Here is an 18,351-nt window from a genome sequence, read left to right as displayed (position 1 = left end):
AATGCTGATTTGTTGTTTTGTTTACATTTGTTGCATTCCTGCACCATAACAAAAACTCAATCGCGTACAGGGGGTGGCAAATTACGTAAACTATGCAGACATACAACACCATGCAATCATCACAGACGGATATCTATATACTATCTATGATCATGCACTCGTATTAATCCTCTCTTCCATCTCAGCGACCCTCAGTTCCAGTTCCATCTCCTCAGTGACTTCTACCAGTAACCCCTGTTCCCATCTACCCCAAACGAAACCGGTATACAAGAAGGTCGCCGTCGACGCACCTAGTAACCCACCTACGAAGGTGAAGATAGGTTGCAACCACGATTTAGGCTGCCATGCTGAGCCTATCGTCAACGCTATCAGAGCTATTAACGATCCCAGGCATACCTTGAGATGAAGATTCGACGTCCTACTTGATATTCTCGTATACAACCTCAAAACGTCTAATGCTGATCTGACAGTATTGCTCTTGGCTGTTATAGCAGCTGTTGAAGAAGTCGATGTGCGCGGTGAAGAAGGGGCATAGTTGATATTGGGCGATTCAGGTGAAGGGTGCGCGAACGCTGTGGTTGTAGGATTTATCTGTTCAGGCTCGGTGATTAGGGGGACTAATGGGGTAAATGAATTATCGGAAGATGAAGTCGATGTGGTCTGTTGCTGATTCTGCTGTTTTTGTTGTGGGTGTTGGGAAGGTGGATCTTCTATAGTGAACGTAGAGAATAATGCGAAATGATCTGAATAAGAGAATGATTGACCAGGTACCAACCCAGTCAAGATCACTTCCGAATTGATACATTTCAATTCAGGTGCTTTTGCAATTGACGATGTGATGGGTTTTCCAACTTCCATATGACCTTTTCCTGTAAAATCACCTAATTCAACTTGGTCCGCACCTCCAGCTCCATTCCCCTTATTAGATTCACTTTCATTCTCCTCATCCCTATATCCCCAGACAAGTGGTCTTCGTCTAGCTATAGCCGGCTGTCTAAAGAAGATATAATCCAACCTCTTGCCTCCTTTCTCTAAAACGTTGCCAGGTATAGGTTTACCAGCTGAATATGTATTCAGGGGCGAGTCGCACGTCATACCATACGATTTCAGTGCTTCTTCGGGTGTAGGTTGAGGTGATAAATCCATATTGGCAGTTTTCGTTACTGATTCGAAGGAGTCGGTCAAATTTCCGTGATTTTTCAACATGGCGATAGGGATTGACCATGGCTGGGAATTGAAGTCGCCCATCTATACGTTTTTGCACGAAGAGATCAATACCACCATTCTTGCGGCAAGAGAAGTGGGATGTCGTAGGATGTATGTACTTACCGCGAATATATATCTTCCTTTTGCAGCCCCATTCTTGATCGCATTAGCCAATTGCCATGACTGAGCTATCCTATGTGCTTGTCTGGTATCTGGCGGATGTTCTCCTGCAGCGTGCATCTGACAAAGCATAAGAGGTTAGATTGGCTTGCTTCTTCGCAAATGATTACTGGCATTGTTGGGGATGGCTATTAATCGAACTCACATGGGTATTCCATATCTCAACTTCTCCCAATATAGGATGTATGATCACTATGTTCGCAGCAGCTTTCTTGACGAAGAAATCACCAGCGAAGGCCTGTGCAGGTGAGCCGGAGAGGGAGTATGGTAATGCCTGAGCTGAGATGAGGGGGAATCGAGTGAAGATGGCTAAGCCCGAACCAAGGGCACCGCTAAGGCGATCAGGTAAATATATCAATTCTATTGCTCCTATAGCCTTGGACCATTTCGAAGAGTAAGAGTAGAATAGGTAGTAGGGACTAGAGAAGTATGACTCACGTATGAAAGAATCTAGAGAACGGTAAGTTCCTCCTAACCTTCTCTCTGACAATTTCAAAATCCTTATATACCCATAACTCCTGTAAACACACTATATCGTAATTTGACGATGACAGATACTCGGCTATTGCTCTGATCCTGACTTGTCGATCTTTCGATACTATCGCCAGTCCCCTGTGACCAATAACAGATCAGTCCTTGATCTCGAACCAGCGCGAGGGCGGGAAGGAGGTCGATTGAAGACTCACCAAACGTTGAATGATAGTACCTTTAGTGTACGATCCGGATGATCAGGGGGGTAATTCGGTAGGCTCATCTTGCGGAGTAGCTCGGGAGCAGCGCTGTCTTCCTATCTGTGACTGAACTGGCCAGTGATACATGCTGAGACCAACAGGATGAGATATCGAATACTGTACCATTGATCATCTCTCGAGGATTATCAGTTGAGTGACGTAGTTCAGAATGAATTACGTAATGTCACGGGCGAGCGTTGTTTTGGTCTGTGGCTGGCATGTTGAGAGACAAGACAGGTAAAGAGCTGTTGTACTCTGAGCATGGATAGATACCATTACAGCTTCTCGAGACCTGAGCCATGTATGCATGTGTTCCTATCCGGATAGTGTACTACATGTATGAGAATGAGGTACTACTAATTTTACAGTACAATTATAATATCGACCTTACACTATGTACAAACAAGTTGAGAGGAATTTATGAAGCCAATCCAGCGCAGGGGACTGCCAAGCAAAGTACAATCCAAACAGAAGCCACCAAACTACCTACAATCAATATATCTCTTTTGATCTCACTATAAACCCGCTTGATCCGTGGATCCTCAACCAATTTCTCCGGTCCAAATATCTTTGGCTTTTCCTTTCGTTCCTTTCTGGTCAATCTCCTAGATCTCAATTTATGTTTCCTCGTGGACGAAGAAGAAGTTGAAGACAATGGATCTAGATATTCGTCTTCTGGTGGATCTGCCGTTGATCGTCTGAGTTTTAAGAGGATATTGGATATTTCTTTATTCGCCCTCTGACTGGTCATAGAGTATAATCGAGATTTCGAACGTGCCAAAGGAATAGAATTGGTGTTGGGATTGGTGATTGAGCCTCTGACGGATGAAGCTGAAGAACGAAAGATCGGTTCATCACTGACAAAAGGTGATATCTCCTTTCTCTGTCTGCTGGGATCGGCCCTATTCGATTTTGGAATTGTCCTGTAAGCATTCGATGAGACCATACCAACATACATGTCGTCTGTGATTGGGAAGGCCTCAGATGCAGTTGGTGCTTTGACGGTCGACCTTCTGATTTCAGACTGTCGCTTCTCAACTTCTGTCATCTCCTTACCATTCTCTACAGAGGGAGCCAGAGCCTTATCTTCCAGAACGGGTAAAGCGACAGTGATTGAATCGGATTTCGATAACGAGTTTACACCAACCTCCTTGATCATCAGATCTTCACCTTCCTCTGAAGGTACACTGGCAGTCCCACCTAAATCAGCTAATGGTCTAACTTCATCCGGTAGGCTAATGTTTATCTCTTTGCGATTGATGGAAGGTATCGGTTCAGCGAGGTACGACTCATTTTTCAGTTCCGATTCGTTGCCAGCTGTACTTTCCACTAATGTCTCTTCATCATCTAGATCATCCATTTCCCAAGGTCTGACCTGTCGGTGAGATCGTCCCCAGACCTGAGAGCAGAATCCTCGATAGGCAGAGTACGCCTGCATAGCTCCGAAAGCCACGAAGACGATTGAGAATAACCGCCAGGCTCGATGACCGAAGGGATGAGCAGGGAGAAGTAAAGTGAGGAGAAGGTATATCACTGCTCCGACTGCAAAATCTGCTGCGCCGACCGTATACCTGCGTGAGAGCGTATGTCAGCGAATTCTTGCGGGGTGTTGAAGAATAATGAAGACATACCAGAAAACTTGCTTCGGACGATTTATGTTACTCCTTGCATGTTGAAGGAAATGTGGTAAACTCTGGGTCTCAACGGTATGATATATCTCCTCGTATAGGGGTAGGAACTAACCAGGTAGACGACAGATGACATCAGCCATTGGTCAAGTCAACACAAGCCGAGAATGTAGCATGATGATTCAGAAACTCACAACTTCCGGTGCCGTACTCTTGACCAAACAGAGCTTTGTATATTCCCTCAACTCATCACTGATACTCAATTCTCTACTTCCTCCTTTCCTCAAGAACGTCGCGAAAGCTCTCTGAGCCTCTTCTCTCATGGGTTGTTGGGATGGTTCGGCAAACACTGTTCCAGCAGGTGGTAAAGGTGGATACGGTTTTTGGTGTAAAATCGATCGTAAGGGGTTACTCTCGTGAGAGTGTGAAGTGGAGGATGGACGTCTTGCACCTAGCAACGAATGAGTGATAGATAATAACCTACTGGTTCGTCGGCAATTCGGCGCGGGTCTATTGTGTTCAACGCAATAGCATGAGGAAGTTGGATGTGGACAATTCTGCTGTTGGTGTTGATGTTGGGCAATTTGAACTTGTTTGTTGGAAGATGATGCACTCCTACTTCTAAAAGGTTCATTGAACACCACCGGTGTTTCCTGCTGTTGCTGTTGCTGTTGCTGCTCTGGTTTGGTCTGTTCTTCGTCCGCTGGTCGATCTAAATACCCATAAGGATTAAACCTATCACCAAGCCTCGTACTAGGTATCGGTATACTTTCCTTTTTCTTTGATTCCAACTTATCAAATCTAGTCTTGTAACTCTTATACCAAAGTATAAATAGCAAGTTCTCCGTTGTAAACTCCTTGTTCGCTATGAACGTTGCAAAATCAATGAACGATATCGGAGGGCATGTATCGCCATTTAGGATGTTGGACAATTTGAGTTCCTCAAGTGCAGGTTGAGTCGTAGATGAGGTGAAACGAGATAAGGGGGAGGTAGACATTGAGAAAGTGGATGAGATGGATGCCGCTCTGTCTGTCGACTTTCTTTCCTTCATTTCTAATGATTTGTTTTTATAGGTTGGTTTGACGCTTCATAAGGGATGTTTGAGATAGACTAAAATTTCAAGCTAAAGCTAGTAGGGCGGATTCTCCTTCTCAAAGAGCACAAAGCGTTATCCGATGAACAGAACACGTATGACCCGTTCGGGTTGACGATATATACCTGTTTTTTGAATGTTTTGATGGATTGATACTATCTCGGAGATGGTGAAGATCTTTGTCCGATGCACAGACAGATTGACATACAATATATCGTGTCGAGATTGTATGCACTTCCCCCACTCCTTTCCTAACACAATCTTCAAAGGACTACACTGACGTCCTTCGTCTGTCTAGGTTCAGGTACTTCGGTTCTTTGATATGCTTGAGCCTCCTCTTCTTCACCGAAGATACTGACGACCGAAGGGAAGGGATACCAACTGGGATGTGTAGATGGGTATGTCGGACTTGATGCGGTGGTGGGTAGATACTGTTTTGTTTCGGATCAAGATATTATACAGATGATTTTGCGAGTCGTCAAGACCGACTAACGATATATGATTGCTGAAAGGATAAAAATGTTGAATAATGTATTGTTAAATGTTGATAGATGGATTGCTGTGATATGGTGTTGATTGTTGGATCCTGGTCGATCTTGGACAGGGTAAACAGAGATCTAATCGTGATTCAGGTCGTGGTTGTCACCTCCGCTTGTCCTGAACCCCTTGGCTTGATTGCTGACCGTTCTTGCCGACGTGCTTGATGGTGAATGTGTATCGTTAATATCTGAAGATGCGTGATGAGAACTAATCTGATGACAATGAAGCATGTGTTAATTGGTATTCCTGTATCGTAGTGTAATGCTTCAGATCAATTACAGACTAACTATTGTCAAGGGTCGTGCTTCCTTTTCCCTTTTGGCCCTACAGTTAATTACAAAGTATGTGCTGAGCCGAAAACCCAGTTTGTGGGAACAACACTACTGACGGCCAAGCGATAGGATATGATACAATGACGTTATTATGTAGAAGTAGAAGGGCTACAGCAGATGTGCATAATTTCCCTCTTTCGACTAGCAGTTGCAGTACTATTCCAGACATCCCAGGGCATATCAACATAAATCGAAACTTTGATTCTCTCTTCTCCTTTTGACCTCCATCTTCATGTCTTAATTGATGTTTAAATAAATGATGGTGGTGATATTCAGGAACAAGCAAAACAGCCGATCTCCCGCTTGGTGCTGTATATCTCAACGAAAAACTGAAAAATTGATCGACGCCTGTTTTAAGCCTTTTCATCTGTTTTAGGCAACTCTCGATTTCTCGATCCCTCAATTCCTGCAAGATGTGGCGGATTTGGCTTTCAGATCTGGTAGTGGATCTAACTAATGTGCGTTTGTACATGTACTGGTTCGTGCTCGAGACACAAATACAGCAGCGTTTTGAATAGACTATCGCGCATCTATCATGCGGATAAGATTGTTCCGAGCGGATAGGAATTAGCATGGAATAGGCTGTTCGGCTCATGCTTCCGAAGTTGCCGATGATGCTTTCTTTGTCGCCCCGGGGAAGAGTCGTATAGAGGCTTCTCGCTCACGGAAGTCACTTGCTTCTTTGAAAAGATACACTGACACGGTGCAAGGCCGTACAAGTTGATGGAATGCCTGATAGAGGAAAGACTCGAGGAGTGAATTTCGAAATCCTCATCCTCATCCTCTCACCAGCTCGAGGCGGACACTTGATCCCATTCCCTGTAGGGGGAAGCGATCGTTGCACGCGATGTGAGGAGGATGACAACCTCCCATCTACGGTCATAGAACCCAGAGACCCCGCATCCCGTCAGATCTGCGCAGGTTAAGCTGGGTGTCGCTCAGTTAGTACCAACGTGGGGGACCAGTTGGGAATCCCAAGGTCTGTAGTTTTTGTTTCTGCCCCATCCCCACCAGCTTCTGTCAATGGGATCATGCATAGGAGAAAGTATTCTACGCTTCGATTGGTCTGATACTCAATCAATCCTGCTATGTCAATATGGTCTTTGCTGTACTTGTTGGAACCTGATCTACCTGGAGCCTCTCGCTTTGGGTCTTTCCGGCGAGTTTGATGTCCCTTCACTTGGCTGGAAGTCATCGCCCCCAGAATGAGTCACCATCGACTCACGTCTATCATACATAAATTCCGGAAAAGTTTCGTGTCCTGGAGAACTACGTCTCGATCGTTCAGGAGTAGTACCGGTCCCAGTTCTTGTGAAAATTCCTTCATTTTCTTCTAGTGCATTAGACCCAGGTAACCACACACCCGTTCTCTGGGCGCGATCCGACGCAGTTGGACCAGTCGACACGTACGCCTCGCTCAGTGTAACTCTGACAGGGATATCTTCCTCCTCTTGTGCAGGATCTTCATCCCTTGGTGGTCGATGCTTGGCGAAGACTATAGTAGCAGCGGGACCGAAATTGGAATTCCATTTATCATGACGTATGACTTGCTTGAATGGTAATCCGTCTAAAGATCTGACTGTCACACAATCGCCTTGTTCATTCCAGGTGAATTGGATATCTCCAAATATCAGAGTCTTGGTCTCACCTTGGATCTTGTAAGTCTGTTGGTTCGTCGCTGTAGTATCGAGGCGGATCGAAGGGATCTCCCTGTGTTTGTGTATCTTGCTCTTGCCTGTATTCCCAGAAGATCTTTCATGGCCCGAAGTAGAAATGTATTCAAAATTTCTGGACGTTGGCTGCCTCGTTGATCTTCTTGCCCCCGGTGGGCGATCCGAGCGTGTCTCATCGGATGACCCGGATGATGGTCCCCGTCTGGGTGAGCCAAATAAGGGGGGCCTCGCTGAGTCAAATGCTGTCTCAGGTGATAACCTCGGAGAAAGTCGCGGAGTACACGCAGGAGGATATCGAGGGGTCGTTGATCCATCATACTGATCGAAGGAGTGGATGGAAGGAAAGCCACCTTGGGGGTAAAAAGATGGAGGGCCGCAATCAGTAGGATATCCACGATCGTATGGAAGATAAGGACCTGCAGGATATCCCATTCCTCCGAGGCTTCCAAGAGGCCCATATCCTCCCATGGATGGATGGATATCATACCCAGATTGACCACCTCGGGGTTCTCGTAAGCTGGCACTTCTGGACGGAGCCCTAGGTCGTCCATCGGTGTCGGAACGGAATCCATGATCTGGAATGTCTGTGAATGCACCAGATCCACCGGCGGCAGCGGAGGAGCTGGCTCTAGGACGAGATTGTCGAGGGCGATTATCACTACTGGACAGATAAGCAGGGTCTTCTAAAGTGTGTCGTACTCGGGCCTGATCGGCCGGGTCAGATCGAGAATCCATGGTCACAAGTCCAAATTAGAAAGTTTAGTAAGTGGTTAAAATTGAACAAAGCGGCAAATGCAATTGAATGTTCCCAAGAGCTACTTATACCTTGCGAGGAACGTGTGTAGCGTAGACACTATGTATACGTCTTAGGGTGATCGAAGGCAGAAAGACCAAGGATTCTAAGTTCTTTCTCAGTCGACGCTAACCGACACAAAAATGAACAAAGGTTATGTTCTAGCAATGTCAGAGCTGAATATGATTCTGTGAGAAAACAAAAGAACTCCGCGCATATCGGACGTTCCTGTCAGAGTTCTTGAAATACGGGTGATGGGATGAGCCAAATGCTATGCGACGTCCCGTCTTGAAAGATGACAGGCGACGGCACTGAAAAGCGGGCACGTAAAAAGGCGGGCACGTAAAACGGTCTTTCTAATTGGCGTGTGGAGCGTGAAAGAAAGGAGTGGAACAATCTGGGCGGATCAACCAGGCGCAACGCTCTGCGAGGCGACACTGTGAGACACTTTGTGGATCTCCATTGATGGTGGTTGCTTTGATAACGGATATCGAGCGTTTGGGTTTTGCATCGTTATGATTCTAACAAGCGATCTATTATACTTGGATCTATAGGTATGTCGTTCGCCTTCAGATATTCGTCCGACCAGAATTTACTCTGATGTCTGGATCCCGAATCGCACCTAATCAATGCGTATGCGTTTTAGCACGAGCATGGTCGACGATAAAGCGAGGGAAAGAAAGGGGCGGACTCACAGTATCGTTGCTATACGACTACCTTTACCGAGGGTCTTCGCTAATCTAACACAAGCGACAAGGTTACATGCACTAGACGAGCCGAGGTATAGTCCGTCGTGGGCTACGAGATATCGTGACATCGCGACTGCTTCTGCATCCGATATCCTATGATCGGGATGTACGGCTTGATCAGCAAGTGTTGTTGATCACTTGTTGAAGATATAGGGGCGACACATACCGATAAGCATCATCAATCACGTTCAATCCGAGTGCGAAGTTTTGTGTGATCTACAAAGAGGTCAGCATTTCATTCTTCTCTGGACAAGTCCGACGTACTCGGTTGATCCCTAAATTTGCTTGTCATTAGCTATGACCTCACATCACCGTATCATCAATGATGCAGTCATGTCTCACCAATGCCTTCTACCACAGTATCGACCTGATGCCTCCTCTTGGTTCCTTCTCTCTCTTTTGTATCAAACATCACGTTAAATTTCACCTTATTATATAGCCCAGATCCTGAAATATCGAAATCAGGTCAGCACAAGCGTCCCCCCTGTGCTGTGTCTTACGTTAATCCATGAACTAACCTTCCGGATCAGATAAGACGATCTTCAAATCTGGTAAAGCCTTCTTCAAGAACATTCCCGTTCCAGCAACGGTCCCGCCTGTTCCAGCACCACTGACGAACGCATCCAAGTTCCCACTTGTCTGTCTCAATATTTCTGGTCCAGTACCTTTATAATGAGCGTAGAAATTAGATTCATTTTCAAATTGGTCAGCGAAGAACCCTCGAGGTTTAGTTTCCGGTGCAGGTCTGAGCAATTCCGGTAATTTGATTGATGGGACGAGGGAGTCCGATGGATTCACTTCGTGTCCTACTTCAGATGAATTGGCTTTGGTCGAGACAACTACCTCTGGATCTGATTTGGGTGGATCGATCAATGGCGTGTTACCGAATTCTAGGGCTCTCTTCCTAGCTAGGTTCTGAATAGCATATCGTATATCAGTGGGCTGGAGTGGATAGCCGAGTATGTTGACGACGAACTCACGACAAACTGATGATTCATGCAGTGACATCAGCTGATAATATCTGGTACTCTTTCATCTGTATAATGGGCCTACCTGTTTCTCATCCACTATACTGGCTGGTCTGACCCTCTCTACCTGTGCACCGAGCTTTTCTAAAACCTGGACTTTCTCAATGGCCACATCGTCAGGCATGATGATACAACATTCATACCCTCTAAATTGTTTTATAGATCAGTGGGCCACCATATCTGAGATCGCTTGATCCACTTACTTTGCTCTGCCAACAGTTGCTAAAGATATACCTGTACTACCCACTGTACCCTCGAACAGCACTGAGCCCGTATTGGGATGCAATAACCCCTGCGCTTCCGCATCTTCGATTACTGTGGTTCATAATTGAGCTCAACCCTCCATTGCAGACATTTGGAAGGGTTGCTCACTTTTCAGTGCAACTCTGTCTTTCACCGAGCCTCCTGGATTGAGGTACTATTGAAAGGTTAGCCTTGACTTCAAAGGAGAGGACAAATATGGACATACCTCTGCTTTACCCTTTGATGTCCAGCTCGGATCAGCGTATGTTGTTTTCCAGCGAGCACAGTACTCACCAGTATCTCCACCCCCAGAGCATCACTCAATGAATTTATCCTTATCAACGGTGTATTACCTATATGACACAATCTCAGCTCCTTACAGCAACTTACAGCCTAAGCGGTCTACGCACCGATCAATCCGATGACTCCATTGACTATTTCGTCACTCCTGATCTCTATAGGCCTTGGAGGTATCCTAGCTATAGCTCTCTTTCGTCTCCAATCCTGAAACAGTAAAGCAAAAGATGTCGAGGATAAAGAGAATGTCACGCCAATTATTAGTCCCCAGGCGAGATCTCGGGTGAACTTGTTCGGAAATCGTATACGTTCCCAGAATTTGAGTGGGAGATGGGGTATGTAGTCGTTCAAGCCCATCGCCTTGGATCGGTCACTATGCTGTTGCTGCTCTCTATTGTTTATCGAATTTATACTGCTTGAGATGCTGCCAGTTTATCTTAATTTGCTAAGGTGTTTTTTCGGAACTGAAGAGTTCAGAGGTTGACTGGTGCAAGTGGAGGTGGATCAATGTTCAAGTGTTGTTGTCAATCTACAAGTGAAAGACGTGTCATCTTGTCTTCATACCCTTCTCTCGACAGCGAAGGACCCATCAGGTCAAGAGTTCGTGTTCAGCCCATAGATGCTAGGATAGATAGCGACCTGAACAGACAGATATAGCCTCGTAATGCCCAATCTACCGATACTCAACGAACCACCTATCAACAATGCGGGGTCATCGTCATCCGCCCCTTCTTCTCCCAGACCTGAATCACCCAACCCAGACCCATCAAAACCTCGTAGGAGGGGGTCTCATGGGCGACTGGCAAAGCTGATAGCTCCCGGAAGATCAAGGAGTACTTCCAACGCATCTCAGATAAGTGTGAATCAGGAGGATACTCATAGTGCTGGATCAAGCGGAAGGACGACGCCCGAGCTCAGACGCAGGGCAGGTAAAGGTGAGTATTCTCCTTACATCTCGCCGACAACGACAACGCCTGGGTAAAAGACTCAGACTGACCCATCATATTATAGCTGCTACGACTTCTCTCCTGGCCAGTGATGCAAAGTACAAGAAATACGCTCAGCTGGTGGACAAGAGCTTACAAGCTTTTGAAAGTGTGAACGAATGGGCGGATTTCATTTCATTCCTGTCGAGGTTGTTAAAGGTATGTGATCATATCTGTTAAATCAAAGAGCAGAGCGTACGACTGACGTATCTTCTTACGAATGCGAGTAGACCCTGCAATCGCCTTCACCACCATATCCTGAGATACCTAGAAAGCTCATCGTATCAAAACGTCTTGCACAATGCTTGAACCCCGCTTTACCTGCCGGTGTCCATCAGCGAGCGTTGGACGTGTATGCCTACATCTTTAATATAATAGGGGTACGTCTTAGGGCTTTCCGGTACAGAGCTGTTGAGCGAGACAAAGCTGACGACTCTTACAGGTAGAAGGGCTAAAGCGAGACCTTCTGATATGGTCGTCGGGCCTCTTCCCTTTCTTCCAATATGCTACCACTTCTGTGCGACCTCTTCTCATTAACATCTATGAAACATATTATCTACCTCTAGGCTCAGAACTTAGACCAGCAACTAAAGCTTTAGTATTGGCCTTGCTCCCTGGGATGGAGGAGGAGACTGGTGACTTCTTTGACAAGGTAAGCTGTCCCTTTTGTCTGCCAGATTGCCAACGTGAAGCTCACTCCCATTGATAGATCTTGTCTCTCCTTGACAGAGTCTCAGAGGCCATCACACCTTCATGCTTTCTCAAAAACATATTCCTCATTCTCATATCCTCCCCTCAATCCCGTCTCTCAGCACTCAATTACCTTTCTCGACGACTCCTCAACCCCCCGGAACAAGGAGACTCTGATGTTGGCCTGATGATCCGCGGCGTCTCAGCTGCATTGGGAGATGAGAATGTACTTGTCAGAAGGCACGGGCTGGATTTGCTTTTGAGGATACTAAAGTTGCATGAACCGCTTTTGAAGTGAGTCGTAGTGTGTAATTTGACATTTAAGACGCTTATATCTGTACAGAGATGCCGATCGGAATGATCAAGAAATCTTGGTGCGTGCTGCTAGTGGAGTCCTCCTGCAGAGAGAGTTATCTTTGAGCAGGAGGGTCTATACTTGGCTCCTTGGCACAGGAGAAGTGTCGGCGGAACAAATTGCGTATTTCAGAGAAAATGGCCTGGAACTTCTCTCATCAACACTGCAAGTGAGTTGGATTGGACTCTCTTTTCACGGTGAGATGGCAAGCTCACCAGTTTTCGTAGAGCGACATGGAACGTCTCAGTACTACCACGGACGGGTCAGATGCTCAAAGACCATTCAAGATCTTCCTGTCCTTTTTGGACAAATGGGAAGTCGGTGCAGCCCTGTCCGAGAGACTGGCGATTCCAGCTTTACGAGCGATCAAGAACGCCACTTCGGCCTCGACGGACGTTCTACCAGAAGAGGTCGGTAGTTCACATGTGTTATGTCCATTCAGTTCAGCTGACAAAGAGATTAGGTGATTGGCACTGCGCTCGCTGTTTATGAGGCCATTGAGCCTATCATTGTGTGGAAACTGCTATATGCATCTGTGGAAGCAGAGCTTGATGCTAGGGAATCAGATGTACGTCCTCGAAGCCGATTGACTTTAGCTGACTGTTAGGGCATTCAACTGGTGCAATGGCTCATATCTGCTGTACCTCAACATGACGAAGAAGTCAACTCCGTTCATATACCGGTATTACTTGATTTGATTCTAGGTGCCATCGCGGTAAGTCTCGTTTCATCATGTTCGTCAAGACGCTCAGTTGACCGTTCGGTCAGTCAAACACCCTCACAGAAGATGCCTCAAGAGACGCTTTTCGCCTAGCAGCTGGCCTACTACACCTCATCCCTTTAAATGCAGCCTCAAGGGACTCCTCGACCGACGATAAGCCTGTGTCTGAAGGACCGTCTGTGCCGGAGATGTTGTATCAATCGGATGGACAGCCCAATGTCGCTCACGAAAGGATCAATACAAAAGTCCTCCCTCATATAACCGTCCTCGCTTTCGACATCTGTCATAACGCTTTGCTCAATCATTCCAAGGAGCCTGAGAGTTTGTTAGATGCAGTTAACATAGTGATAGCTTTGCTGGATAACGAGGTACCCACCTTAGACCTAGTAGATGGAGAGAATTGGCTCTCTGGGCTTGTGCAAGCGCTCTCAAAGGTACGTGCAGAAGCGAAGGGATCGAGCTGACATTTGGAAAGGTGTCTTCTTTCAGTGTCATCGAGTCTTTGGTAACTGCTGCTCTCAAAACCTCGCGTTGCTCCGCGTTCAAACCTCCTGTGGTCATAACTTTGGAAGAAACGATGTCTGCTATCCTCGACTCTGTGAGTAACGTTTACGTGGATCTTCGCTGACTTTGTCAGCTATTTCGGTATCTCCGCCCTGATGCTGCACCGTACCATATCCGAGCTGTAGAGCTTTTGTGGGAGTACAATCAGATGGCGGAACCTCATACACTCGAGAATGTCATTGCTCGGAGAATGGCGGATAGACCGCTCAACAGTGCAACCTTCGATGCTTTTGGGATCCTGTGGCGTTTGACGGGTGAGTTGGACATCTGAGTCTGGTGGTTATGTATTGACTATCTAGCAGACGATACAATGTTACCCGGAGAAATGTTCAACATCCCTATCAGTATGGTGCTCGATGCATTGCGATCATCGGATCCAGAAGTTCAGCGACAAGCGGAAACATGGATGCGACTTAATCTACGATCATACTTTCGGGTGCTTGATCCTATCATCACTCGTCTACTTGACCCAGATGTTCGATATCACGAGGACACATACGCTACACCAGTAGACTTGAGCCTCCTATGCCACCTGGTTGACAATATCTCGATTTTGTTCAAATTCGGCGGCCAAGGGCTGAGTAAAGCTTGCCATTCGACTGAAATCAGACAGACTATCCACTCTACCCTGGTCAAAAGAGTGGAAGCATCGTTGCCCAATGCTGTCACCTACCTGGAGGTAATGGTCGCTTTGTTGATCAGGTGAGTATAGCAACAAGGCTTGTGAATAGTGGCTGATACTGGAATAGATTCATGACTACGGAAGCTTCTCAAGCGATTCGCGAAGCTGCCCCGCCGATCATACGACTTCAAGCTTCGGCTATTGAACTTTTGCAAACGATCGTTTCACGTGGAGATGTATCTCATAATCAGCTCGCTAGTATCAAAACGTCTCTTGTCATCAAGCTCTCCTCTGCGGTAGAACATAAGCGGATGACCTTACAGAGCAAGCTACTTCATCTACTTCATTCGGCGTTCAGCGCATCTTCGGCGAGCAAATCATTCAACCACCGTCGATCTCCATCTCTGAACGAAAAGTTCTATCAATCTCCTACAGATTCCGAATTCGAACTCAATCTAGTCAAACTCGCAATCGAAGCTGTACTGTCAACTAGTAATTTGCCAGTCTTACAACATTGGGTGGACTTTGTCTTGATGACATTACCTCAGCTATCGACAGCTCGGACTGGTCTTCTACAAGCTTTATCGGAATGTTTCGCTCAGCAGTTGCGGTACTTGTCAACCCATATTGACAGCGTGTATATCCGCTGTGAAGCCTCGGTCAAGGATGAAAAGCTTTTAGTCACCGACGCGGAGGTAATCATGATACTCAATGCGATGGAACGAGTTCTGATACTGTTGTCCTCTGGACCTGGAGTCAAGCATGATGATCTGGGTAAACAAGGTGAAGGTGAAAAAGGTCTTTTGGGCTTGATGTCAGGTGTATTCACCGTGGAGGCACCAACGGACGAATCGGTAAGCCTGACTGAAGGCGTTATTTACGACAAAGTAATGAGCTAATACATGATATCGTCGGCAGGCGAAGACCGAATACCCAAGGTACCTTGATGATGCTATACATGCCCTATTGCTTTCTTGGACAATTACCAGGTCCACTTCGACTTCGACCACTTCCTCGTCATCCAAATTACAGACGTATGACAGAATCAGATCTCGTGTGAAGAAGGTTTTGGAGAAGATATTCAAGACTCAACCTCTAGGCGTGATCACTAGTTGCATCCATGTTTGGGCTACGAACTCGAATGAAATTACGGTAAGCAATCCTTCATCTCATCGTTGTCTTGAGGGGAGTTGCTGAACTGGAAATCATTACTATCAACAGGATTTGGCTACGTTCGACTGCGTAGATACTCTGACGCCCAGCGCACAAAGGCTGGTGGAGATAGTCTGTGAAGCTGTCGCCGGAAGATCAGGCAGGACATCTTCCGAGTTCAGGTGAGCCCATCTGCCAAAGCTAGGGAAACGCCTGACTTCTTGGAAGCTGACATGTTGCGTGATTATTATGATTAGAGCGGACCCTGCATACCTAGCTTTCCTCGAAGCGTATATATCCCGACTAGAGGCTCCCATAGCTGTTCAGGTATGGCCTACGTTATTTGGATTCGCCAAGGTTATCATAGGATCTCTTGGATCGAATTCGGCTAGAGTCCAGTTATTCCTCGTTCTCAAGTGAGTCTCTATCCAATACGTGCGTATGTTTGGCTGACGTCATGTGTGATAGATGTTTGACCGCTTTGAGTTTGATCGTCTCGAAAACCAGTGCATTGGAAGATCGAAGACTACGGAGGGACCTGCAAGACACCTACGCTAAGGTATTGGACATGGTAGTCACAAACTCCACCAAGGTAGCAGAAGCTGGGTTGTGGACGCGTATGATTGCTGGGACAGCTAGTCCGGGAGATACCGAGAAGATTAACGTGGAGAAGGGCCTGGAACAGGTAAGAACGGTCTCTACTGCATCGGGTGTAGGCTCGGGCTGACACGTAGCATTTGTGCATGTGCAGATATATGGGTTTCTCTCAATCGCTGTCATACCGAATCTTAGACTGTTGCTGGTTGATACGGATCGAGTGAACGCCGCGTGCAGTGGTATGATGGTGTCGATTGTCACACCGGTATTCAGGAAGCAAAAGTGAGCACAGATTACCCTGGACCGGAAGTTTGTATCTTTAGGATTCATCGGAGTGCGCTGATTTGCCGCAGGATTGAGCCGAGTGTCTTGCGCCTGCTTCTGGAAATCACCAAAATCCCCTCGGCACATAAAACCTGGCGAACTCAGATAGGAGATATATTCAATGATTCTCGATTCTTCAAACATAAGAATGAGGATGATATAGGATATTGGAAAACTCTGATATGCGGATTAATGGATTCTGATAAAGAAAGATTCGCCGATCTATTAGGTGAATAATGACGAAATCCTTTCCAAGGTATAAGCTAATTTGCAAACATCAAAACCAGGTAAAATCACTTCAGCATCTTCAGCGAATATATTTTCCAATCGAGAACAAGAGATGCTAGTGAAATCGCTCAACCTGAGGAGGCTGAGTTTCGTCTTGCTTTCCGCGGAGAACAATCATTACCTTGTGCAATTACCTGCCATACAGGAGAAACTTGTCGAGTTGCTCAGGAGCAGTCAACTGTCACCTCGAGTACACAGCGAGGTGAGCGGATTCATACCGATTGGACAACTTGGAAGTAAGGTGGTGTAGGCTGACTACCATTGTGTATACTTGATAGGTATATCTCTGTCTAAGGGTTTTGATGTGTCGCATCTCTCCACAACATCTCACCAACTTTTGGCCAGTCATCTTAACGGAGCTGGTTAGTACCCTTTCATTTTGCACTTGGTCCTGATCTGACTTGTTTGTTTGGTCGTGATTGTAGCTACGGATCTTTGAACTCACAATGGACGATCCGCCTGATGATGGATCTGAGGCTTTGCAACTCGTATTGGCAGCTTGTAAATTCCTGGATCTGCTGTTGGTGATACAATCGGAAGATTTCCAAGTGTAAGTGAAGATCTCACTGATCAGACTTCACACCTTGTTTACACGGTCATGCTGATTGGCATTGGTGTTGTGGAAATCATGCAGTCATCAATGGATGTTCGTGACAGATACTACCGATGCCGTCTACCCCACTGAGGGGTACGAGCCAGAAGCATTGATGGATTGTTTAGCCAACATCTTGAGTGATAATGACGGTCATAGAGGTCGATCAAGTTCAGATAAATCACCAGTGAGTCAGACGATCTTCCTAACATGACATCATGAGGATTGATTGATCTGTGTATCCTATAGTATGAACCACTTGTGCTTTCAGAACAATCCGAAAACGGAGCGAGAAAACCTAGATTATCTTCTGTTAGAACGCTGAATAGTATATATGAATTACAACCTTTCTTCTCTAGGGCTAGTATCGATACGTTTGAAGGTGTTTATGGAGGAGTGGGAGTAGATTGGGAAGCTGTAGAAGAAGGTTTGAGTGAAGAGATATTTGATATTTGATCCATCGAGCTAAGGAAGAGTGAAGTGGGTGGATGTATCTGTATCTAACGCAGCTGTAATGAAGTGAACATGACGTCGGCGGTATATCAGTGGTCCAGACTGATGGTCTTCGCTTGTGAAATTGCTTCCGCTCTTCCCGTTACGAACAATTTTACGTGACTCAAATTGGCCAGGTCTTGAAATATTGAGTGGAGGTGAAAGAGGTCTCGCTGCTGAAAATGCAAGCCTGACGCCTCATTCCTCTTTCCACAGTAAGCTGGAGGAGGCATCAACATCGAACGTTGTGGTATGACGTCGTGGCGTGAAGTCACCGGTAATAGCTTGAGGTGCAATCAGCAGCCGTCCAGATCCATTATCGAGAACGAGTCTAGAATAGATGCTCCATGTGTTTCACCAATATCAGATGGGCGTGAGAATTTCTGGTAAAAGCAAACAAGTCTAACCGGATGAATGAGATCTGAGAGATAGGACCTGATGATCAGTCGAGCGAGTTTAGTTTAGTTATTTGTG

General features: G+C 46.2%; 5 protein-coding genes and 1 non-coding gene across 6 annotated transcripts; 2 read left to right on the top strand and 4 right to left on the bottom strand.

Annotated features, from left to right (window-relative positions):
- Positions 1-150: 150 nt before the first annotated feature.
- On the bottom strand, positions 151-2,140 carry L199_002956 (uncharacterized protein; the record flags this gene model as incomplete). The annotated part of the gene is made up of 5 exons (XM_064888693.1): positions 151-1,248; positions 1,330-1,446; positions 1,532-1,718; positions 1,825-1,998; positions 2,073-2,140. 5 exons carry the CDS (start codon positions 2,138-2,140, stop codon positions 151-153), a joined length of 1,644 nt encoding a protein of 547 aa, XP_064744765.1.
- Positions 2,141-2,535: 395 nt separating this feature from the next.
- Positions 2,536-4,797, bottom strand: L199_002955 (uncharacterized protein; the record flags this gene model as incomplete). Its single annotated transcript, XM_064888692.1, has 3 exons — positions 2,536-3,688; positions 3,749-3,855; positions 3,940-4,797. The coding sequence occupies 3 exons, from the start codon at positions 4,795-4,797 to the stop codon at positions 2,536-2,538; spliced, it is 2,118 nt and encodes a 705-aa protein (XP_064744764.1).
- Positions 4,798-6,585: 1,788 nt separating this feature from the next.
- On the top strand, positions 6,586-6,700 carry L199_002954. The gene has a single exon (XR_010449957.1). It is a non-coding gene; the product is annotated as a 5S ribosomal RNA (ribosomal RNA).
- Positions 6,701-6,838: 138 nt separating this feature from the next.
- Positions 6,839-8,119, bottom strand: L199_002953 (uncharacterized protein; the record flags this gene model as incomplete). Its single annotated transcript, XM_064888691.1, has 1 exon — positions 6,839-8,119. The coding sequence occupies one exon, from the start codon at positions 8,117-8,119 to the stop codon at positions 6,839-6,841; it is 1,281 nt and encodes a 426-aa protein (XP_064744763.1).
- Positions 8,120-8,690: 571 nt separating this feature from the next.
- L199_002952 (uncharacterized protein) lies at positions 8,691-10,851 on the bottom strand (the record flags this gene model as incomplete). The annotated part of the gene is made up of 11 exons (XM_064888690.1): positions 8,691-8,799; positions 8,873-9,019; positions 9,093-9,142; positions 9,191-9,201; positions 9,269-9,373; positions 9,445-9,841; positions 9,980-10,100; positions 10,158-10,269; positions 10,327-10,372; positions 10,492-10,550; positions 10,608-10,851. The coding sequence occupies 11 exons, from the start codon at positions 10,849-10,851 to the stop codon at positions 8,691-8,693; spliced, it is 1,401 nt and encodes a 466-aa protein (XP_064744762.1).
- Positions 10,852-11,158: 307 nt separating this feature from the next.
- Positions 11,159-17,841, top strand: L199_002951 (uncharacterized protein; the record flags this gene model as incomplete). Its single annotated transcript, XM_064888689.1, has 24 exons — positions 11,159-11,429; positions 11,506-11,639; positions 11,711-11,860; positions 11,923-12,132; positions 12,190-12,464; positions 12,514-12,694; positions 12,753-12,935; positions 12,989-13,036; positions 13,133-13,240; positions 13,294-13,680; positions 13,884-14,064; positions 14,113-14,512; positions 14,560-15,286; positions 15,351-15,584; positions 15,654-15,766; positions 15,842-16,000; positions 16,053-16,269; positions 16,336-16,463; positions 16,535-16,734; positions 16,793-16,995; positions 17,072-17,155; positions 17,219-17,343; positions 17,428-17,572; positions 17,635-17,841. The coding sequence occupies 24 exons, from the start codon at positions 11,159-11,161 to the stop codon at positions 17,839-17,841; spliced, it is 5,070 nt and encodes a 1,689-aa protein (XP_064744761.1).
- Positions 17,842-18,351: the final 510 nt, after the last annotated feature.

Source organism: Kwoniella botswanensis, chromosome 1 (genome assembly GCF_036426115.1).
Source record: "Kwoniella botswanensis chromosome 1, complete sequence".
NCBI classification, from domain to species: Eukaryota; Fungi; Basidiomycota; class Tremellomycetes; order Tremellales; family Cryptococcaceae; genus Kwoniella; species Kwoniella botswanensis.
This window is presented reverse-complemented; position numbering and strand designations above follow the sequence as displayed.